The sequence below is a fragment of the Pipistrellus hanaki genome, assembly GCF_964339955.1.
Source record: "Pipistrellus hanaki genome assembly, chromosome: 3".
NCBI lineage: Eukaryota > Metazoa > Chordata > Mammalia > Chiroptera > Vespertilionidae > Pipistrellus > Pipistrellus hanaki.
This window is the reverse complement of record NC_140505.1, coordinates 6,197,563-6,221,714: the sequence shown is the minus strand read 5'-3', so window position 1 is coordinate 6,221,714 and position 24,152 is coordinate 6,197,563. Positions and strand designations below refer to the sequence as shown.

Sequence of the window (24,152 nt, the reverse complement as noted above, 5' to 3'; positions counted from 1 at the left end):
AAGCTAGCCTGCAGGTCAAAGGGCGATGGTGGACATCCACTCTCTCAGCCTCCTCCAAAACTGATGGCAATTTTGCCCAAACCCTAGACCTTGGCAGCCCTTACTAACAGGTTACTTTATCCTAAGCCCTCGTGGCCTTGAGTTTGCGTCTCACCAAGGAGCCAAGAGTTCACTGTTCAAAGGAAACTGTGTTTGTCGACTACCAAAGAGACCGCTGGGCATTCCTGGACTCCGAGGGTCCCGCCAAAGGTTAAGACATTTACAGAAGTTCTTCCATTGTGCCTATGGCTACTCTGGGCCTGCCGAGAGAATACGCAACACATCGGGGCTACGGGATGGAGCATGCCCAGCTTCCCACTTACCTGGCCCCTTCCCTAGGAAAGCCCATCGGAGACTTGCCAGCCCCAGCCGAGGCACAGTCAGGGGGAGGGAAGGAGGAGAGGGGAAAAGAGGGAGGGAGGAGATAAACATGTCAACCCCAGAGATTTCATGACAGGTTCCTTCAGTTTCATCCTTAACCATGATAATATTTCTCCTCAGGTATTTCACTTCATTTTTAACATCGGGAAAGTTACGTGATTTACCTACTCACAGAGCGGCCATGAAGAAACAGGCGTTGATGCAGAATGTGTACACTGCGAAGCTAGACATGTGGAAGTTACCTCTGTTCTGTATCTAGCGTGTCATGCACAGAGTAGCTACTGTGTGGGCTGGTGTAGGAATCCATGGGGGTCCTTCTTTATGGGAAAATACATTTAAAGTTCCAAAAACCCCACTTTTTAATAGGCTTTTAAGGCATGGGCCTAACACGTACCTGCTATAGGCCAGGCCCTGTGCCAGGCACTGCAAACACACCTCCCTGCGATGGACCTTCTACATTTTGGTAGCTGTCTGTGCTCCAAGCTGCCTCTCTGCCATGGCCAACCTATTCATCGTGACAAATGCATACAGACCTCCCGTGTGTGGCATTCCTATCGAGGGCTCAGGATATGATGTTGAAAAAGTTCATGAAGATGGAGCAGTATCAGTAAAAATATCCCTCAAATCTAAACGTGTTTTTTTTTTTTTTTTTAAATAAGAGAATGAATGCAGTGCCGCCTAGAGGTCTCCATGTCTTACAGGCAGATGACCTGTCCCAGCAGCTCTGTCGCCCGCCCACCTGGAACATGCGTTTCGTGCAGCCCCCAGCACATGGCACACGGTACATTAGACAGACACATCCCCACCGCAGCCTCTGATTTTCATACTATGTTTATCCACCAGTTTGGGGCTCAGATTTGGAACAGCAGACTTTTCATGTCAAAAAATTTCCTTTTCAATATTAGATCTATGACATAGCTTAAGTTACTATGTTGTTGTTTTTTTTTTCCTTCTCAAACGCCTTTCTAAGAAAAGGGACTGAGGAATTCTGGGAATGTAGTTGAACTTGATTGAAAGCTGAATGTGGCAATCTCCATTTCTGGAGGGGAGGGGGTTATTTGTGTGTGTTTTTCAGTTGAATCTTAGTTGCTCGGTGAATTATTTACTGAAAGACCCAAATAAATGGCCCACTTAAGATTTCTGTATCTCACAACCCGGGGGAGGTGTCAGTATGATAATGCTATTTGGCTAAAATACTCCTCACGCTCGTGAGTAAAACTCCCTATAACTCAAACATTCTCGTTTGTAGACTCTCCTCACCCATCCATTAGAAAGGCAGCTCAGGGAATTGACTGAGGAGTACAGGAAATACAGTTTAAAAATGGGTGTAGAAAGCCAGTTTGTCATCTAGCCTGTAATCAATGCGTATTAAATATGAAAGGGATACAAGAAGAAACCGCTATGTGCTAACTGCATGAAACTTATGGGTGAGCGACATAGTCTTACAGAGAAAATTCTACCTAGTAACAGTGGGCAGACACAGAGCTAATGTGTGAAGGTTGCCTCCTGTGAACAACCTTTACCTTCTACCATGACAAAGCACTTGGAGAAATGCAAATAAACTTCTTTATAAATTCTTGAGTTAGAACCATTAAGCTACCCTCAATGTCCCTTTAGTATCTCTGGAGGTCTAATGCTTCCCCTCAGTGGCAGTCCAGGGGTCAAGAGGCAACATGAAGGGTAGGAAACTGCTGTGAGAAGCATCAGGTGGGTAGAAATAAGAAAGAGTGGAGCCTAAGGTACAGGCAGGTAAAGCACACCTTCCGTAAGTGACGGTCTTGAACGTCTACCATCCATTACAGACCTTCAATTATGTCTGTATGGTGTCCACTGCTAGAAACTGAAGAGAAGAAGAAGGAGTAGAAGAAGAAATAGAAAGAAAAGGATGTACCAAATAACTGGTAAATAAGATTTGATTTGGAAAATAGAGAGCAAAGGTTATGACTTAAAAAAGTCACTTAATAGGCCAATAGTTTTCAGACTGAGTGCCAAGCTCCCTGAGGTCCCTGAGGGCTCTTCCAGGGACGGCAGCAGAGACCTGGGACCCCTGCTCTCTCACCACTCCAACCAGAGTGCCAGTGCTGTGGTCCGTTTAGATACTAGACTTCCACACGCGTTAACTTGGAAAGAAGGTTACATGACAATGATGATGACGATGATGGTGAAGAAGAAGAAAGGAGGTTACATGACAATAATGATGATGATGATGATTATGATGAAAGAAGGTTACCTGACAATGATGATGATGATGATGATGATGATGAAGAAGAAGAAGAAGAAAGGTTACATGACAATAATGATGATGATGATTATAATGAAAGAAGGTTACATGACACTGATGATGATGATGATGATGATGATGAAAGGTTACAATAATGATGATGATAATGATGGTGATGATGATAATAATCAAGAACTAGTCCTTTAAGAAAAATAAAAGCTTAATCTGTGACAAACAGACTGACAATTCCCAAATTCTAATTTTGGGATGCTCCATCCCCAAATTACTCAGAGATACAGTGAAATGATCACACTAGGACTAATTATAATTCTTAATAATGAAAAGAACCATATCTGGATACTTGCTAAATTTATAAATATTATAAAATCTTGGGAAATGTCCATCTCTCATCGCATTTCTGCACCTCAGAGTCACCAATCTGGAGTAAAATTTAGTAGGAGAATGAGGCCCCGAGCTGCTCTTTGAGAAGGAAGAGTTAAGCAGAAATAAAGAGGAGGTGCATAGACTCTCTTGCTTCCTGAACCCCTGAACCACTTCAGTGCACTGGATGTGACCACTGAGCGTTACATACTCTCAACTGCCCAGCCTTCGCCGAGCCACCAGCACCCACTAAAAACAAGCACTGCGACTAGAGGACCCTGACTGGTTGTGTCAGTGTTACAGGAGGAGGAACAGCAGTGCTGGCACGTGCTTTGATCTAAGAGAGCACAGTCCCCCATTCTTTCTGTGGGAGAAATAAGGTCCATTTCTCAGTGGGCACATGAGTGGGGAGAGGAAGCTGCATGAGGAAGGTGGAGAGAGCCACCAGGAAGCTGGTTAACATGGTAACAAGCTTCTACATCCACTGGCAAGGTGTTGAGATCTACTTTTACAGTTGACCCTTGAACAACACAGTGGTTAGGGGTGTTGACCCTCCCCCACCTGCAGTGTCAAAAATGTGTGTGTAACTTTGGACTCACCCAAAATTTAACTACTAATAGCTTACTGCTAACTGTAAGCATTACTGATAACAGTCAGCTAACTCTTATTGGTATTTTATATGTATTACGTACTGTATTCTTACAATAAAGTCAGCTTCAGCCCTGATCAGTTTGGCTCAGTGGATAGAGCGTCGGCCTGCAGACTGAAAGGTCCCAGGTTTGATTCGGGTCAAGGGCATGAATCTTGGTTGCGGGCACATCCCCAGTAGGAGGTGTGTAGGAGGCAGCTGGTCGATGTTTCTCTCTCATCGATGTTTCTAACTCTCTATCCCTCTCCGTTCCTCTCTGTAAAAAAATCAATAAAATATATTTTAAAAAATCAACTACAGAAAAGAAAATGTCATCAAGGAAGTCATAAGGAAGAGAAAGTACATTTATAGTATTTATTGAAAAAAAATAAATCTACCCTTTTCCAGCCAGTGTTGCTTGGTGGTTGAGCATCAACCCATGAACCAGGAAGTCACAGTTTGATTCCCGGTCAGGGCACATGCCTGGGTTGCGGGCTTGATCCTCAGTAGGGATATGTGCAGGAGGCAGCTGATCCATGATTCTCTTTCATCATTGATGTTTCTGTCTTTCTTGCTCTCTCCCTTTCTCTCTGAAATCAATAAAAATATATTTTATAAAAGAAAAAAAGCTGTCCCTAATTGACCCGGGCAGTCCAAACCCAGATTGTTCAAGAGTCAACTGTATGTTCTCACTAGAGGAACTCTCATCCTTGAGTGCATCAATTCATTCCCAACCCCCACCAACTCCTCATTCTGCTCAATTTTTGAAGCACTTAAAAAAAACAAAATGAAACAAAACACCCTTTCTTTACCAGCATGAGGGCAATGTAAACATGGAAGAAAAAAAATACTGGGAAATGATGGTCTTAGATTGGACTGAGGCAAGTGTGAGGGGCCAGCCAACCCACCAGTCCAGATTGGCGCTCTCTACAGCTGCAGAAACACTTGTTTCAAGTCCTGCAAAAGAAGCCAGAGACAGGCGGTTACCAACACAGCGCACCCAGCCCACACCCTCGTCTACGAGCCGAGCCCGCGGGACCTGACGCTCTTTTCCAGGTGTCTGCCCCCGGCCCCGGCCCCCGGGGGGTGGGGTGGGGTGTGTGTGTGTGCAGAGTGCCTCTTCCTACCGTGGCGAGTTGAATCCACTGTCCACAGTGATGCTGCTGCTGTCCATGCTGTCCAGGCGTGCCGAGTGGGTGGCCCTCTGGTGGCCGCTGCTGTCCGTGTCTTTGGGGGCGAGGAGGGTGAGGTTCTTCTCGAATTTCCTCTGCAAGTCCCGTTCCTTCTCCCTCTCCAGGAGCCACTGCATGGTGCCCACGTCGTCTCGGTTCTTCTCCTCCTCGGCGGTCTTGTTCGCCCCCTCCTCGGAGTCGTCGTCGTCGGAGACGTTGTAATAGTCAAAGGAGGCTTCCTGGGTGCCCCCGGGCTCCTGCTGGCGCTGCAGGGCCGGCAGCACCTGGGCGGCTGCCGAGCCCAGGGCCGGCTCCAGCTTCTCGCAGCGGCCCGGCAGCGTGTCCGCGGGGGACTTGGAGTGCGCTTTGAGGAGGGACAGGCTGGGTTTGTGGTAGCTGTTGACGGACAGGGTGCTGTGCAGAGGTTTGAACAGGGTGTCTTTGCTGAAGATCTCTTTCCTCTTGTCCAGGCTGCTGGGCTCGGCGCCGTGATGCTGCACGAGGCGTCCGTTGGCCAGCCCGTCCGCCGCCCCCGCCGAGCCCGGAGCGGCCGGGCCCCCGCCCAGCCCCGCGGGCGACTCCTCCTTGTGTCCTCCGGGCTCCCTGGAGGAGACCGGGGTCTGCCTGTCGGACAGCGGCAGCTTTTTCACCCCTTCGGCCATGGTCAGAGGGTCATGGTCCTCCTTATTCTTTCCCAGCGGCGAGGGCGCCGTGAGCACCGTCTCGCTGGAGGTGTTGCACTGGAAATAGTCGTCTGCTGCCGCTTTTGTGGGACAGGAATTGAGGTCCCCGAAGGACGGCAAACTCTCGGGGGCCTTGCCTGGCTCCAGGAGGCTGCTGGACGGCTCCTTGCCGCCGCTGACTATTTCGGGGATGCACGCCTCTTTGTAGCTCGGGGACAAAATGTGAGCCCTTTGGTGGCCGGCCGCCTGGGCAGCCCTCAGAGTGCCGTCGTCCGCGAAGGACGCCTGGACGGGGGTTTGGTCACCCTGGCTGCAGCCCTCGGCCAGGTCATCGGGCGTCCCCAGCGAGGACGTGCCCAGGGGGCCCTTGGAATTGTCCATGGACCTGGACCTCTCCTTGGCTTTGCTGGGCCTCTCGTTGCGGGACCGCCGGTCCTGGGTATGGCTGTGGCTTCGGTGCACTTTGGAGTGGGAGCTGCCCCGGGAGGGCTCGGGGAAGGGCATCTCCGTCCTCCGTTTGGCCAGCTCCCCGGACACGTCCCACTCGGGCGTCATGGGGAAGTGGGGCTCCAGCAGGCTGGGGGTGCTGTGCATGATGAAGTTCTCGCCCTTGTGCTCGATGATGAAGCAGCCCTCCCGGGGCACCCGGCTCAGGGGGTCGCAGAACTCGTAGTCCCGCTCCCCGGGGGCGTCCAGGTGGGAGCCCTCGGACGGGTCCCCCTTGGACGCGCGCGTCTTGCTGTGGGAGCGCGACTTGCCGTGCGACTTGCGGTGGGTCCTGCTCTTCTTGCTCCTGCCGCTGTGGTGGGCCGAGGAGCCCGCCTTGCTGCGGTGCGCCTTCTCCTCCTCCAGCTTCTTCATCAGCGCCGTGTGCCGCATGACGTTCTCCACCGTGAGGTCGGGGTTGATGCGCCGGATGATCTCCATCTCCACCTCCCGGGGGATGGTGGTGGGCGTGTCCTCGTCCCGCAGGGGCCACTCCTCGGGGGGGAACTGGGCGGAGAAGTTGGCCAGCTGCTTGGTCTTGTCCTTCTTGAAGCTCAGCCGGAAGAGCTTGAGCCCGAACTTCTTGGACGGCTTCTCGCCGTCCTTGGGCTTGGAGAGCGTCTCGGCCTTGTAGGAGAAGTTGACGGTGCTCTTGCTCTTCTCGGCGGGGGGCGCCGGGCAGAGGGGGGGCGGGCAGTAGGGGTCCTTGCAGTCCTTGGCGGGCTTCCGCTGCAGGGTGGAGGCGTGCATGCTGTGCATGTCCTCCCGGCAGCAGTGGCAGGAGTCGCAGTGGTTTCTGGGCAGGGTCCTCTCCCGGACGCAGCCCGCGGCGGAGGGCGTGATGGTTCCGGGCTGGGGGGAGGCGCACTGGGACCGGTCGGGGATCCTCTCGTCCAAGTGGTACCACTTGCTGTTAGTTCTTATGAGGGAAGGGGTGATGAAGTACGTCTGTGGGGTCACGATGAAGTAGCCATCGGGGGTCGGGTAGATCTTCCTCTCCCGCACCAGCGTGTTCAGGGTGTGCCGCAGGATCTCCTGGCTGGGGGTGGGGACACCTGAGAGCGAGAGAACACGCTCATGAGAAGGGAGAGGAAACATGTTGTCGATTCCTGATTTTTAAAAATTATTTATTTACTAGAGGCCCGGTGCACAGAATTAAATTAAAGCCCACCTTTTCCACCCTTTCCACTCTGGGACACCCCTCGGGGGATGTCTGACTGCCGGTTTAGGCCCAGTTTCACACTGGCAGTCGGATATCCCTCTGTTGCAATCCAGGACCACTGGCTCCTAACCACTCACCTGCCTGCCTGCCTAATGCCCCTGACTGCTCCCTCGCCAGCTGGTCACCCCCAATGTGCATATGACTGGGGTCCCTCAGCCTGGCCTGTGCCCTCTCACAGTCTGGAAGCCCTCAGGGGATGTCCTCGGGGGAGCAGGCCTAAGCCAGCAGTCAGACATCCTTAGCTCTACTATGGAGGCAGGTGAGGCTCCTGCCACTGCTGCTGTGCTTGCCAGCCATGAGCCCAGCTCAGGGCTTCTGCTGAGTAGCACTCCCCTTGTGGGAGTGCACTGACCACCAGGGAGCAGTTCCTGCATTAAGCGTCTTCTTCCTGGTGATCAGTGTGCATCATAGTGATTGGTTGTTCCACCACTTGGTCAATTTGCATATTGGCCTTTTATTATATAGGATTTAAAAATCATTATTGTTGAAAGTATTACATATGTTCCCTTTCTTCCCCCATTGACCTTGTCTAGCCCGACCCCACCCCATACCCAGGCCTTCACCACCCTATTGCCTGTGTCCGTAGGTACAGCCTACTACATATGCATACAAGTTCTTTGTTTGACCTCTTTCCCACCCACCCACCCCACTTTCCCTCTAAGAGTCCAGTCCATTCCATGCTTCTATGTCTCTGGATCTATTTTGTTCATTAGATTCCACTATGAGTGAGACCATGTGATACATCTCTTTCTCTGACTGGCTTATTTCGCTTAGCATAATGCTCTGCAGGCCCATCCATGCTGTTGCAAATGTGATTCCTGATTTTTTTTTTTTTTTTTTTTTTAGTCTGCTGTGTCCCCCCATGACTCATAGCGTCAAGCCCCAAACCCCAACATGATGGTGTTAGGAGACTGGGCCATAGGTTTAGTGAGGTCATGAGGTTGGAGCCCTCAGGATGTGACATCAGGAGAAGAGGAGACCAGAGCCCTCTCTCTGAAGAGGTTCCTCACTAGACAGCAGATGTGTGGGTGCCCTGACCTTGAACTGACTTCCCAGCCTCCAGACCGTGAGAAACAAGTGTCTGTTGTCAAAGCCCCCGAGACTATGGTCTTTTGTTACCGCAGCCCAAACGGACTAAGACAAAATCCTATTGATTTGGCCACGCTTCCAAGGATTATCATATAGCAGGTAAACAGCTTTCAAAGGTGCTCACTAAGTTTAGTGGGAATCCTGGTTTTCTCTGATGACTCTCCTGAGTATTACCACCAACAGAATGGGAAAATACAAATGAGCTGGAGCGGGGCCAGGGTGTTAGATGAGGTTAGGTTGCTACTGTGGTTACAAAGCTTTACTGAACTGAGTTTTTAAAGGCAGAATATTTCTAAATGAGGGGAGACATAAAAAATGTTTTACATGATAGGATATAAATGAACAAAAGATTTTTTTCAATAAAAGCAACTAGGGGACAAGGTTGAAATAGCCATCTTGGTATTGAAAAACTAATCTAAACTCAATAGAGGCTCCCCTATATATTGTATTTGAAGGTATTCTATATATTTTTCCAAGATTAAATTTACTTAATAAATTGAATTTTGTAAATTATACAAAAGGGCAAATGGACCTGACCATTGTTAATTCTGTAGTACTCTCCGATTTCCCAATCATCACCTTCGATCTGGGACGGGATGAGACCGCGGGGGGAATTCAGGTCAGAGCCTTCTTCTCGGCATATGTCAGCAGAACGGAGGTGGGTTTCCTACTTCGTAACCAGAGAGTCCTAAGAAGTACACTCGTGAAAGCTTAGACCTTCTACGTCTGTCTGGTCCCTGGTCCCATGCTGCCACATTTGTTAGAATAGAGATCTCAGAAGGAAAAGAAAGAGATTTCAAAGGGTTTTGTGTGCGTTTTTGTGTCCGGTCTACAGTGAGAGGCAGGATGAGGAGGATCCTGCGTACTTAGAAAGTGCACATTCTCCAGGCCGGAGTGCATTTGCTTTACTTCCTGGCTGTTCTCCACTACGCACAGCCAGGCACTCTGAGGGCGATGGCATTTCCAAGACGGACTTTAACACTGAGCTGTCATGCGTCACTTGGCTACGGGGATTCATTATGAGAAATGTATTCTCAGGCAGTTTCGCCGTCAGATGAACATCTCCGAGTGCACGTACACAAACCTAAGGGGTACAGCCTACTACACACCTAGGCTGCATAGAGTATGTAGCCTACTGCTCCCAGGCTACAATCCTGTGTAGCATGTTACCGCACTGAATACCGCAGACAGTTGTAATGTAATGATAGCGTTTGTCTATCTAAACACAGAGAAGGCACAGTAAAGTGTGGTTGCCAAGCCCCACAGACACTGATCCCATCAGAGAGAAAAACTCCTGAACTACATGTCCTTCCATCTCCTATAGGAAATTCAGCTCCATTGTAATCTCACGGGACCACCATCCTCTATACGGTCTGTTGTTGACCAAATATCCTATGAGGTGCATGATGGTAATCTGGAAGCAAGTCTGGTTGAATCATACTGCCGATATTCAACCATGTCTGAAACCACTGCTTGGGCTCCAGGGCCAGGCTTCTGGATAGAAATCCATCGCAGTTCACTGATGCGACTGGTTGAGTTATGCCCCCACCCTCTGCCATTCATATGCTGCAGTCCTAACTCCCAGGGCCTCAGAATGCGACCTTACTTGCAGATGCGGGTCTTTCTAGAGATAATCAAGTTAGAGTGAGTCACCAGGTGGGCCCTCAGCCAACATAACAGGTATCATTTTTAGAGGTGAATTCTGGACGTAGAGACATGCGTAGAGAAGACAACGGCAGGAGACCCCAGGAGAAGACAGCTGTCTACGAGCCAAGGACACAGTCCTGGAGCAGATCTGTCCCTCAGCCTTCAGAGGGAGCCAGCCAGCTCTACCAACACCTGGGTGTCGGACTTCTAGCCCCCAGAGCTGTAAGACAATCCATTTCTGTGGTGTAAGCCACCTGTACCATGTTGTAGCTGCTCTACAAAACCAATACAATTGGTATCTTCTTAGGCAGCCTACCCTCTCCAAGCCTCTACTTATTACCATCCAAATGTGGACCGTCATAGCACCTCTGATCACAGAGTTGTGAGTTCACTTGAGTCTCGTGTATGTACAGCAGTGCCAGACATACAGTGAGTTCTCAATACATATTAGCTATGAGTAGTCTCAACTTTGGGTCAAGTCCCATGGAAACCTAGATCACCTTCAAAGAACACTGTATAGCAATCGAGAGCAGCTGGGTAAGCGGAGAAGGGTAGGCCCCCCCATCCTTCCACCCTGTGAAGGTGGGACAGGAAAGCATCAGGTGACAGCCTGGAGTTCTCAAGGGGAGCGAGGCATGAACGTGATGTTTCGTTGCCACCTTCAGAAGGCCTGATGCCATCCTTAGCGACCGGGTGGGAAAGGGAGCGGTGCCTACGAAGAAGGTATTATTTCACAGAATTGTTTTGTTGTGGGCCCCCATGCTTACTTTCGATCTAGGCTCTACTCCTGAGAAACGCACACGGTTTTCACGCAAATGATGCCAAGGCCGGGATAAGCACAACGTTTCCCCTAAATTTCATGCGCGTTTCTGCACAAAATAAAAACAAATGCCAGTTGAATTAGTGATAGGACCCAATCCTTATCTATGCAATTCTTGAGCGCTGGCATAAAACAAAAACTGCCCGTACATGAGAATGCAACTTCAAAGGAGCTGCCACGCCCATTATCGGTCAGAACAACTTCACGCTGAATTCAGCTCCTGAGATGAGACCCCCACTTACACCGCAGTCTCATGGATGACACCCCAGGAGCTGTGCAGCACAGTCATCCAGACAGCAGACACACATGTAAAACAGAGATCTCACAAGGTAGCACCCATGCAGTAATATTAAAACAGAAAGAAGTTGCCCTGGGTGGGTAGCTCAGATGGTTAGAGCATCATCCCAATACTCCAAGGTTGTGGGTTCAATCACCGGTCAGGACACATATATTATCAACCAATGAATTCATAAGTGAGTGGAACATCAAACCCTCCCTCCCCACAACTCCCTCTCTCTCTCTCTCTCTCTCTCTCTCTCTCTCTCAAATCAATTAAAATAAAAAATTAAAAGAAAATACAAATAAGTTTTTTTTGTTTTTTTTAAAGGTAAGGTTCATTTTTAAGACTTCACGATTGAGTTTACTATGTGGTTATATTAAAGGAAATGGCCTAATTCATAAAAATGGCTATTACTACAAAATGAAAATTTAACTGTGTTCTAGAATTTGCTGATTGTAGGTCTTCTAAGGGATGATCTCAGAACACTTTACAACATTATACAGAATCGTGAGTACACTGTAATCATTCCTTACCAAGCGTTTCCATAGAGATGTTACATCTCAAGTGTTTATGTTTTGTATCTGGAAGTATATCGATCAAAGAATGTTTAATTAAAAATACAAAAACACAACCCTAGAAACATCCTTTGTTCAGTCATTGTCCGAGCTTCTGCCTGTGCATTTTCACAGTCTTCCCTAAAAGCCACTGATATTGATGAAGATGATTTTATGTGTAAGCCCCCCAAGTATAATGACTGACGTTTTGAATTGTCTATATCCCTGGGGGTCACCTGTCACTGAAAGAGCTATGTTTGGAATGGATACTATGAACATCCCATCCCTTTCTGATTCTACCCCCGAAGTTCATCAGGAATTCAGGCTTTGAGAGCTTCAACAACTAAGACCAGCTTTCCACCCAACCCAAGCCCTCTCTCACCTTCCTACCGAAAGGAAATGAATTTGCCTGGAAGTTAACAAGGAGAGACCATCATACAGTGAAGGACATGCAGAGATTGGAAAACATTGTAAAACTTAAGACAATTCATAGGTCCCCAGGGCGGGTTCCTGTTGGGGTTTTTAAACAATACACATCATTTTCACACGTCTTAACGGAGAAGCGGAAAGAGGAGAATAAATGACCAAGAAAAGTGGGGAGACTCAGTCTGGTCAGCCCCTCCTTAGTTTGGAAGCAGTCTTTCTGCCCTCCCCAACAGCGATTACCCACGCCTGGACTTTGAGTTTGGCCAACGACACGTGACTGGGCGTGACGTCACCGAAGGGCTGAAGAGCCCTTGTGCAACTGGCTGGCTTTCTTGTGCATTTGCCACCCCAATAGGCAGAATAGGACTCTGCTTGAGAGGATGGGGTGCAGGGGAAGAGGAGCCACCTGGCTAGGACCCGTCTGAACCATCTGACTCCTGGAGCTAAACAAATGTGTATTTGTAGGCCACCGATGTTCTGTGGTTGTTTGTTACCCAGCTGTTTTGCAGCAAACACTAACTGATGCAACCAACCGCTTATATAGGGTGTACCAAAAACAATGTATACATATGTTAACAGCTGACAACTCACTTAATTGTCCCTCCTTTTCAGGTGTGATTGATTTGAAATAATGGGTGAAGGCAGACTGAGCTTCAAACAAGGAAAATTTATCCTAACGTGCCTCTAGACTTTACTTTATGGAGACACATAAAAGACCACGTTTACGCTACAAAACCAGCAAGTTGCCGAATTGAGGGCACACAAAAATCGAATGAAATGACTCTTTATGCTTGAGGTTCCCTTGTTTGGAGTTATCAGCAGTGCCCGGACCGGACGGTCATCACTTTGAAAACAGGCGCTGACAAGAACATTCTTCATTTCTGCGGGTTCTTTTAAACTTTGAAAATGAACAGCATGCTAATGAACACTGACTTTATGAGCATTCCAAATGCATGTTCGTTTCTCGGGGACTCCCTGTATTTACTACGGTCTCTGGTCCGCTGGATGAAAAAATAGGTGAAGCGTCTGTGCTCAACATAAGGAAGCTCTCTTTCCATTGAGGCAGAGGCTGCATCCAAATCAAGCTGACAAACCGATGGCCCAATAACGTGTTTTATTTGGCTTGCGTGCCATCGGCATACCAGGGAAACATCCACACGCACACGATTGCCAATACTTAGGGTGACGCAGAGATGTCACCTGAAACTGAATTTCCAGATTCTCTTGAAGAAGGTGGAGGTTTGGCAATGCTGGCAGGGCCTTACATTTTGGAGGAGAGGGGACAACACACTGGGGCTGAGGAGTGGGCTGCCTCCTGGAGATGGGGCCCCCGTCTTTAGCTCCTCCCCATCCTAAGACCTTCCAGCACTGGGGCAGCCAAGGCCCTCCACACAGCAGCTGGGCTACTGTCTTCTAATGATAACATTAAGAAAAAACATTTCATTTTTTTTCTTTCATCATGAGATCTTCACTAATTTACTAAATACCATATTCTTAAAGCTCATCAGGCCATGATGTAAACATGCCAGATACATTTATCTTGATTTCTCTCCCTCTCTCTCTCTCTCTCTCTCTCTCTCTCTCTCTCTCTCTCTCTCTCTCTCTCCCTCTCTCGCTTAATCCCTTAGGATTAAAATTTTCAGTTGTTTCTGACTCGCTCCTGGGACTCAGGATGTTCCTGTATTTAAAGGAGGTTGTGTTGAAAAGGTTGAATGGAATCTCGGGAGTTTCTGTCAGAATTCCTCCCGGATCCCAATTTAATTTCTTTTGCTCAGTGCCAATTAAAGAAGTATTACAGCTGAAGAAGGCAAATAATTTTTTGAAGGAACACAGGTGCCTTCACGTTTAATTAGAAAGCTAAGGAAAGTTTCCGGTCACTTTCGGCAACGATGTATTTCCTGTGAGATTCAACCACGAGAGGCCGTGACCACGCGCCTCCTGGGCGCGGCCAGAGCACGCGTCTGCGCGGCCAGCGCTCCCGCTCCTCCCGTTACCTGGGAAGCACGTGGTCAGGTGCTCCATCAGGGCTTCCTGCGTGACGGGCTTCCGTGCCGAGTTCATCGCCGAGATGGCCAAGCAGAGGATCTCCCCGAGTGGAATGAACTGAGACTGACTGATGGGGGACATACTGATGGGCGACACATCACCTGCAGGAAGACAATGGTCCCGTGAGCGGATCGTTAGAAGAGCCCGCCGCCTGTCACACGCGCACCTCACACACACACACACACACACACACACTCACGGCCTCCCACGGCCACACCTGCCCCTGTGCTATGAGCACGGCCAACGCCAAACCCCGGCGCTGTCCAGGGGCCTCGATACGCAAAGCCCGCCTTCAAACCTGGGCACCGAAAGGCTCGAGGCTTTGAGCAAGCATCTCAGCTTTGATTAACGCGGAGCCGATGTGTTTGCTAACTGGCATCTCCATGGGGACGAAGCCTCTGTGGTCACGGGGACTCGTTCATTCACACGGTGCGTGCCTTTCCGGCCAGGCATGCTGGGGGCCTGGGAACGTGAGGCGGGCCTCTCCCCCAAACACCTCTGCCCTCAGGGAGTGTCCATGCCAGTGGAGGAGACAGACACCTAGACCAAAGTTCCCGGTGCACCAGAGGAAGCTGAACCCCAACTCTGGAGCAGGGAGGGGAGATGGGGGGAGGCTGAGAAGCGGGAATGGGAGGTTTTATGGGGGGCCTGTAGCCTGAATCCAGGACTGAAGCAGGAGTGTGTCTGGCTGGGAGGCGGGGTGCGGGGGTGGGGGGGGAGAACCTGCCAGCGGGTGTTTCTGGGGAGCAGAGAAGGCCCACAGGGTGTAGGCTCAGGCGGAGGAGAGAACAGGGTGCCCACGGCCTGCATCCTTTGGGGGACGGTGAGCCAGAGAGGGAATGTAAGGAGTGACACCAGACGTGACTCAGAAGGATGACTGTGGGCGGGTAACGCAGGGGCTGGGGGCAGGAGAGGGCAGATGACACCCAGAAGGGGCTGTGGCCTCTGCACATGTTTGCTTTGCATCTCAGAGCGGCGGTGGGGAGGCTGACCCCTGCAGCCAGGGGCTACCTGCCGGGCTCGGAGTGGTGGCGATGGGGAACGCACATCTTCACTCCTGCCTTCACTCCCGCATCTCTTCTCTGCGGCACAGGCAGTCACTTCCGAGTTCCGCTCCGGGAAGTCCTGGCCCCAACAGAGGGAGAGGCTGGGAGGCGGAAAGTCTGCTCCCACACCCAGGCCTCCCAGGCCCGACTTTGGATTCTGGGAGGCTTCACTTGAGAAGGCCCCACAGGAAGAGGGTGGAAGCCAGGGGCAGGTAGAACGTCTGTGCGCTATGGTTCTCTCCCACGTGTACTCCCACAGCCTCTCCTCTCTGTTTCCTAAGCGCGTTCCCTCTCACTCAGCCACACAGCCAGCACCCAGCCCGGGCCAGCCAGCGGCATTCAGCAACACCTTCCCGGGAGGGTCTGGGTGTCATCTGCCCTCTCCTGCCCCCAGCCCGTGCGTTACCCGAGGGGAGGCAGCCCCCTCGCTGTCAGGCAATGAGAGCTGTGCCCACACAGCCCGGGTGTGACGGACTCCAGAGGCCCCTTCGGGCAACAACACGCACCCTGCTGTGGTGGATGGGGTGGAAAAGGAGGTGATGGGTGACAGCAGGCAGCAGGGCCTGGGCATGACAGCCACCGGCTGGGGGGCACCAGACACAGTGGCAGAATCCCGGTGCCAAAGGTCTGAATGCCTCCTCGCTCTCCCCCCCCCTCCTCCCTTGTCCCCCAGCTCACATCAGTGCTCCCCTTGGAGCCCCAATCAGCTCTGCTGAGCTCTGCCATTCTCTGCCAGATAGGTAAGAGGAGAGGATAAGACAGAGATATTTTCCCCAAAACCAGAGAGTGAGAAGAACTCAAATCCAAAACAGGGTCAGGCCAGCAGAGGGCAACAGCAGCAGAAGCTGGGGACCCACCGACCCTGGGGCCCCTGGGGTGTGAGTGTCCCGGAGAGGAGGCCTCGGAGGGGGTCTTGGCTGCAGTGGCCGTGGGTGGAGCTGGACCATGGAGCTCCGGGCTGTGCTGTGAGTGTGAGTGTCTGCCCCTGGCTGGCCGGGCTCCTCTCCTACTGGGGATTCAGAAATGACGGGGTCCTGTGGTTTGACCGCCTCAGCGGGGAAGCGTGCGGCTCCCTAGCGGAGCGGATTTAAATATTTAAGAACTTGTTTTACCATTCAACCTAAGCAAAATCTTACTCTACAGCAGGGGTGGGGGACATTTGGCCCACGGGCCGTGTAAGGCCCGCAAAAGCACTAGGGGTGAGTGAATGAGGTGTTTGACCCAATACAGCGGGCTGAGTTTCAATGTGAGAATTCTGCAGGAAGACAATGGTCATGTGAGCATGTCATTAAAAGAGCCTGCCACCTGTCACACGCGCACCTCACACGCAAGGCCCTCCCATGGCCACACCCGCAGGAAGACGATGGTATGGCCAAATATCCAATGGCCCTTGGCAGAAAAAAAGGCTCCCACCCCCGCTCTAAAGCCCACTGTGCAAAAGATGAACCGGAGGTGGCAGATGGGAGGGAGTTGGGAGCTACACCTGTTCAACTCTGCCCTCCCCTGGGGGACCTGAGGCTCAGCCACAGCCAATTAGTGGAGACCTGAGGTCTCGTCCGGGCTTCCCTCTCTCCCTCTGCCTTCCCAGGAGAGGACCAGACACCGGGCCAGGTCCCTTTATGAGTTGGTAGGATGGTCAGGTGGACCTGACCTGGCCTGGAATGACTTTGTGAATTAGACGGAAAAGAGGGGAGGCCTGCAGGCAAAGGAGGAGATCAGAGCCCACCCCAGGACCTCTGACCTGGGTACCATTAACGCCATCATCATTCAGGATGTCAGGAAGATCACAAAGTTACTAAATCTGGTTTTTAAAATGCAGATCTATTATCTGATTTTGTACAAGTTACACAGGAAACTTGATCTCTCTGTAGACAAAAAATAACTTCTAGCAAACTTAACTAGTTTAGGTCACGTTTGCCCTCATGCTTTTAGCTGACATTATTTGTTTAGTTTAAATGCCATCTTCTACACAAATTTCTCTGCACTCACTGCAGCCAAGTAAATATAAGAGGCAGCAGGCTCTAAGTGTCTGGCTTGCATTTGCTTTGAAAAAAACCCAGCCCCACTTTAATAAAGAATATGTGCAACGACTTTTAACTTGGACAAAATGGAATGTGGGGGCTCTAAGTGGCTATCTCCACGTCATCTCATCTGTGCCCTGCACCAAGATAAATGGATATGCTCTCCCTCCCCACCCCCAGCCCCATCGGCAATCCGAGTCCCTTCCCTCTCCTCCATCCCTGCTCCAAGCCGCCATCGCCTCGTCCTCGCCCATCCTAACGCTGGTGACCAGCTTTCCCTCCTGCCCCGACGCTCTCTTCTTCACAGAACCACCGGGCCTTCTTAGAAAAGCACAAAGCACACGCCACCTCCTGCAGAAACTCCTACAGCGCCTGCCAGCAGCCCCTACAAGATCGGAGCTCCTCTCCAGGCCTACAGAGCCCCGCAGGGTCCGAGCCTGCCAGCCCGCCCCTGGGACCACCCCACGGCGCCCCCCCTGGGGTCCGAGCATTGCTTGGCCATGTGGAAAAACCACACACTGGAACTGGAACTGGGACCAGACTGTTACCCAGCTGCTGTCTTCACTCCGAGCGTGAGTGTGAGTGTGTGTGTGTGTGTGTGTGTGTGTGTGTATGTGTGCGCGCGCGCGCGTGTGTGTGTGTGTGTGTGTCCTGGTGTACTGTCTGTCTCTCCCATGAGAATATAAGCTGATGGACAGCAGGAAACATGAGCCACGGTCCCACCACATTCCCAGAGACTAGAATAATGCAGAGCCTACGCCAGACACCCCACAAATGTTTGCAGAACGAATGAATATCCATTTATAACATTATAACCCAAGGACTTTCTCAGGGTATTTTAAGGACTGTGATTTTCTTATATTTTGCTCAATAATTGAAAAACAAATAAAATTTAACAAGTCAAATATACCTAATTTATATGCAATTTCTATGACCCTCCTATTAATAAAACCTCCCCCAAAAAAGATCAGTTAACATAGGAACATAATTATATACTAAGTGATGCATTTAGATCTGTATTAAAGAAATCACAGGTATCTCTTAAACAACGTAACACATTATTCCAGTTTACCACGGGTCTTATGTCAGACCTGCTTCATGAGTCAACTAGTCATTGTTAAAATATACTACTAGAACATTCTTCCAACTGCACCGCACTTATGCTCAAAGAAAACAAGGGGATATAAATACATCGCTGAAACATTGTTGGCCACCACCATCTAGAGAAACTACCATATTGTGCATAAACTCTGAACTGCTGCTTGTCTAGAGGATAAATTTTCCCATGGCCACAATCAGTTCCGAACACGTTCATCAAGACAGCTCCTCTGAAAACTCACAGCTACTCTGTGGGCTAACAAATTCTTTCTAAGCAGCGATAATGCTGTCCCACTGTTCTAACAAGAATGGGTACGTAGGTTTTACTCCAGCTTTATTTTCTTACAAACATCCATTTAGGCACCGTCCGCAGGGGACACTTGTCAAATCCAGGATGATTCCGATAAAGCCAAGTGCAATGCCTCGGACGGAGCCAGCATTCGATAAATTTCTGGTGAGTGAGTTTAAAATGTGAGGAGACGTGAAAATGTTGCCACGGAAAGGAAACGTCCTGGCGTGTCAGAGCACTGAGCATCAGGTTTAACAGACCTCGGTGGGGGCTTGGAGATTGCTTCCAGCTAAGGTGCTCGGAGACGCCCAGGGACCGGGAGGAGTCTGCCCGGCGGTGATGATGGAATGGAGGACGGAGACCACGGAGGAGGTGAGAGAGTCGTGCAGAGCATGCAGCACGCACAGCCCGGGGTGCCAGGCTGGAGGGGAGGGGAGAAGAAATAGAAAGCAGATCCTGGTTGACCAGAAGGCTTTGATCTTATTCTAGATGCTAATGAGGAACCAGGACATGCATTCACACAGAGGAATCACACGACATGCTGTGTGAGAACAACACGCTTGTGCAAAGGTGGAGGGCAAACCGGTGACTATTACCATCACCCAGGCAACGGACAAGGAGGGGCCGGACGACTGACAGGAATCAGGCACAAGCTGACCTTCGCTGTCTTTGACTGTCTGCAGCTAGCCACCGTCTCAGAAACACTTCCTCACATGCATACATTCTTACTACCTACTCCCTCCATGCAACTTGTGGCCAGTTCCTTTAGCTGGAATTCTTTCTTTTAATTCTCTCTCACATAATTCATCCTCTGAAGAAATATATCTGAGTGCTTATTATCGACCCAATACCTTGAGGTACTCAATTCCCAAACTGTTCCAATCTTGGTTCTATTTGGGGGAGAGGGGAAACTCCACAAACCATCCTGTAATAAAGCCCTGTCCTTTGAACCCCGTTTTCTCTTTCGGTCATTAATTCTCTGGACTGGACCTCAGCGTACAAGGGAGGACACGACTCCTAAGAAGATGTGACTTCCAACTCTCGTCCATCCCCTCCCAAGACACACCCACACTTTCCAAAAGACGCTGAGTGAGAGAGCAAACAGAATTCTATTTTCTTCCATTGAAAGGACCATCTGCATACTAACATGTACGGAACTATGACAGAATAAACGGCAACCTTCACATACTCCGACGCCCATCTTCCAGGCCAGCCTCCTTCCAGTAATCTGGTTTTCCCGGCCCCAGCATCCCCATTCCCCTGATTATTGCTCAGGACTATCTTCCACCATCAATGCCCATGTGTTCTGGCCTCCGGATCGGACAGTTATCCGTGATCCTAGTGAAGTTCCTGCTTACGAGCACAGCTCTGAACCTGACCTGATTTGTAACAGGAGGTTCGGGGGACACCATGAAAGTGCCCAAACATGGCGACCACCCTGGATCTGGCTCCTCATCCGTGAGATGACAGTTTAGATGAAGTGATTTTTAAAAAATATATATATTTTTTATTTTTATTTTTATTTTTTACAGAGAGGAAGGGAGAGGGACAGTTAGAAACATCAATGAGAGAGAAACATCGATCAGCTGCCTCCTGCACACACCCCCACTGGGGATGTGCCCGCAACGAAAGTGCAAGCCCTTGACCGGAATCGAACCTGGGACCCTTCAGTCCGCAGGCCGACGCTCTATCCACTGAGCCAAACTGGTCAGGGCTAGATGTCATGATTTCAAACATCCCTTCAGGCTCAAGTGCTCACGTTCCCAATCGAGGCAGCAGAACCCTGGCATCAAAGCCCCACACAGAGCCCCCGTCTCCCTCTTGCCAGAGACACTGTGTTCGTGCCCATCCCATCGGAGAGCGAGGGCTTGGGTTTCAAGAACAGCCAAACAGAGGGCTGCTCACTCCCCGCTCTGAGAAAGGCTCAGCATTCACTCTTCCCAATGCCAAGTCCTGCTCCCCTCGGTTCCTCAGGACCACGGGAGCCTGTTTCTGCCCTCCGAGCTGCCAAAATTAACACTGAAGTTACAATTATAGATGCCCGTAAAATTACCACATGGAGCAGATCCTGCGGCCTATAAAAACGGTCCAACTTGCTTGTAAAGCATACAGGCGCACAGCGACAATACAACTCTATTCCTTTCCACAAAACAGTCATACAACTGCGAATGGGCCACATTCTACCTCAAATGCCCACGGGCCTGGGAAACCTAAGCTCACCGGGGTTAGGCAAACAACCTCTCTGATGCAAAGCATCGGACCAATCCTGTGTTCTACAATTTAGCTCCATTTATGAACCCCGATGTTATGTATAGCTGTGGCTCGGTTTCCTTTGGTCTACGGCGGTAATTTTTAGAAGCTGTCCTAAAGAAAACACACGTCCCTCTCCCAGGCCTCTCGCAGGCGGCAAGGCCCTTGTGGGGGGCAGAGCACACGGCACCCCGGAGCCCAATGCTGCTGCCTCCCCGGTGAAACCAAAGGGCTGTACTTGGCTTTCAAATGTCCATATTTGAAATTTCACAGAAAACCGCCACTGAAAGAAGGCACTCTGTATCAATTTATATTTGTTTGGTTGTTTGGTTGAAATGCCGCTGGTTTCAGAAATTTAAGGCCGAGCCCTCGCTGCTACAGTCAATGGAGGGCAAGTGGACGTGAAAAGGGATTTCAGAGCGTTCAGGAATTCTGTAAGAGCGTCTCTAAAGTTTGTGAATGTTGTATTTCAACATTTGATGGGTCTCTGAAAGAAGATCCCAATCCTAAGCTAGTATGTGAATAAATGATTTTAATTCAAAGGGCAATGTACATTAGAAGCTCTTGTTAATAATAAGTCAATGGTGGCCATTGTTAGCTCCGACATACTAAGAAACTTCTAATGACAGTAGAGTTACCCAAGAGCCAGCGAGGTCACACACACTCACACATGCACATGGGCTATGCTTTCTGTCTAATGCAGAGCGGTGTCTAATGCAGCCAGGTGAAATGACAAATCAATCGGCTCGTTGGTTTACAAAGAGACTCTCATCTGCCCCAGCCTAGAGGTTTTCTTTAATAAGCAGACAGACAAGCCAGAAGAAGTGGAGGATCAGGGAAAGAAGGGCAGTCAATGGACAGTGATGGGTGAGACCTCCTAGCCGATCCACCATCACTAGGATGATAACTGACGTCTTCTCTAATACGCGGCGCACACTGTGGACCATTCTGCTATTGCAATAGATCTGTAGTTAATGGTTACATGCTTCAGCCCTTGCCGGGTGGCTCAGTTGGCTGGAGCATTGTCCTATGCAGCAAAAGGTTGCAGGCTGGATTCCCGGTCAGGGCACATACCTAGGTTGAGGGTTCAATCCTTGGTCAGGACATATATGTTTCCCTCTCACAATTTTTTTCTCTTCCCCCCCCCCCCATCTCCCTCTCTCCCTACCTCCTTCCCTCCCTCCCTTTCTCTCTCTAAATTCAATAAAAACATATATTTGACTGAGAATTGGGGGGGGGGGGGGAGAAAGTTACATGCTTCAAACCTTTGCTAAGGTCCCACATGACAACCTGAGTGTGGCATGTGTCTGGCACTTTGCAATAAAACCTAGCGGAGTACGAGACACAGAGCAGGCACTCAAGTTTGTTGAATAAACAGGTACTACATATACCGACAAGGCAAGGCAAGACCTTGCAAACTACCAAGATGTTTTCCATCACCAGCTTCCACCTCGCTCTCTAGTCCTTCATCCAGGACTAAGTTAAACCCACTACCACCAAGGATGACATCATGATGAAGCGCCAGTCCTCGCGAGATCTCTGATGTCATGCCGTTCTGTAAAGCTCTGGCTAACCCGTCCCTGCGGAATACAGTGTCTTCCTTTACTTTGTTAAAAGGACACCATGCGGAATGGGACCTCCGTTCCCATTTCACTTCTCTTCCCCCTCCACTGTACATCAGCACCCAGCCTAACACTAGCGACACGTTAGATGCTTCTATTCCTACGGAGGGTGTTGCTCAATGCTAGTGAACAACCCATCTCCAATCCAAGGTCACCCTTGTCCCCTCTTCGTAAGTTAGAATCGCGATCCCCGTTTCTCAAAACCGTGTCCTTTGCCTTGTCAGTTTTGGAATCACAATGTTACTATGACGGATTTCTGTAAAATGCAATGGGAATAGCACAAGGAGGCCAAATTAAATATAGTTCAAATATGTGTATGTTGATGGCCCCCAAATTACAACAAAATTATATGGAATGGCTGCTGCTGACTCCCCATCAGCTGACCACCCTGTGGCCATGGAGGTTGTGATGAAAGAACTACATGGTTGCACAGGGGTGAACGAGTCCAGAGAAAACTCCAGCTCACTGCACCAAGAAGGAACTTTACTCCCCAAAATCCAGCATCGCGAGACTGCGGCAGAGGCCACGAACTTTGTCATCGGAGCCTCAGGTGCAGAGCCCACTTCTGCTCCTCAGTAGTTGTGTGAGTTATGGCAAATGAATTTTCTGAGTCTCAATTTCTTCTTTTATAAAGTATACAAAGTGGAAATAAGAGATCAACCGAAGGACTTGTATGCATGCATAAAAGCATAACCAATGGATGCAAAACTCTGGGAGGTGAGGGCATGTATGGAAGTGGGGGAGGGGGCAATGGTGAGATATGTACACATATAATACCTTAATAAAAAAGTGAAAAAATAGACTTAAAAAATAATAAAGTATACACAGTGATGCTGACTTCACAGAGTCATTGAGGGGATTCAATAACAACACAAGGGCTGTGAATGCCTACACTGTCCCTGAGACCGAATAAATATTTCGTGACAGTATTAAAACTGTCTTCCATAGCCTATCTGAATTTATTCAATACTAGAGGCCCAGAGCACAAAACTCGCGCACTTGAGGTGGGGTAGGGAGGGGCGTTCCTCAGCCCAGCGCCTGTACCCTCTCGCAATCCAGGACCCCTTAGGGGATGTCTGACTGTCAGTTGAGGCCTAATCCTACTGCAGGATGGGGCCTAAACTGGCAGTCAGACATCCCTCTCACAATCTGGGACCGCTGGCTCCTAACCACTCACCTACCTGCCTGCCTCACCACCCCTAGCCATTCTGCCTACCCTGACCCCTCTGCCTGCCTGCCTGATTGCCCCTAATCACCTCTGCCTGTCTGATTGCCCCTAACCACTCACCTGTCTGCCTGATTGCCCCTAACCACTCTGCCTGCCTGCCTGATCATCCCTAACTGCCTCTGCCTCTGCCTCCGCAGCGGTGACTTCATCCGGAAGGACATCCAGAAGGATGTCTGGAAGGCTGTTTGGCTGTCTGGTCTAATTAGCATATTATGCTTTTATTATTAAAGATACTCTTATATGGTGTTCAAATTTCTACGAATAGGGAAACCATATGGTTTTAAAAAAGAACACCCTGTGGTTTTTTGTGTGTGTGGTTTTTTTTTTTTTAAAAAAGCAGACAGTTCTGTGGGAAGGCTAAGAGGGCAATTGTCTTTCTTAGACTAGAATTAATTCGTTTGGTCCGATTGCTCACCTCTTGATTCTTATCTATGAGCATATGCACCAAGTGAATGGAATATTTTGACTGGGAAGCAAAAAAGTCAATATTTATAATATATATAAACATACAGCATTTGGGATG

At 49.8% G+C, this 24,152-nt stretch overlaps 1 protein-coding gene across 8 annotated transcripts in view; it reads right to left on the bottom strand.

The window, feature by feature from the left end:
* The window catches only part of STOX2 (storkhead box 2), a 159,425-nt gene that overhangs the window by 7,686 nt on the left and 127,587 nt on the right, over nucleotides 1-24,152 (bottom strand). For 7 of the 8 annotated variants that reach the window (XM_084877745.1, XM_084877749.1, XM_084877746.1 and 4 more), the window contains exons 2-3: nucleotides 14,024-14,176; nucleotides 4,778-7,046 (exon numbers count right to left, since the gene is read on the bottom strand). In XM_084877745.1, the coding sequence (XP_084733871.1) occupies nucleotides 4,778-7,046; nucleotides 14,024-14,176 (2,422 nt within the window). Of the gene's footprint in view, nucleotides 1-4,558; nucleotides 4,608-4,777; nucleotides 7,047-14,023; nucleotides 14,177-24,152 lie in introns of all 8 variants that reach the window. The other variant, XM_084877748.1, reaches the window with a different exon arrangement.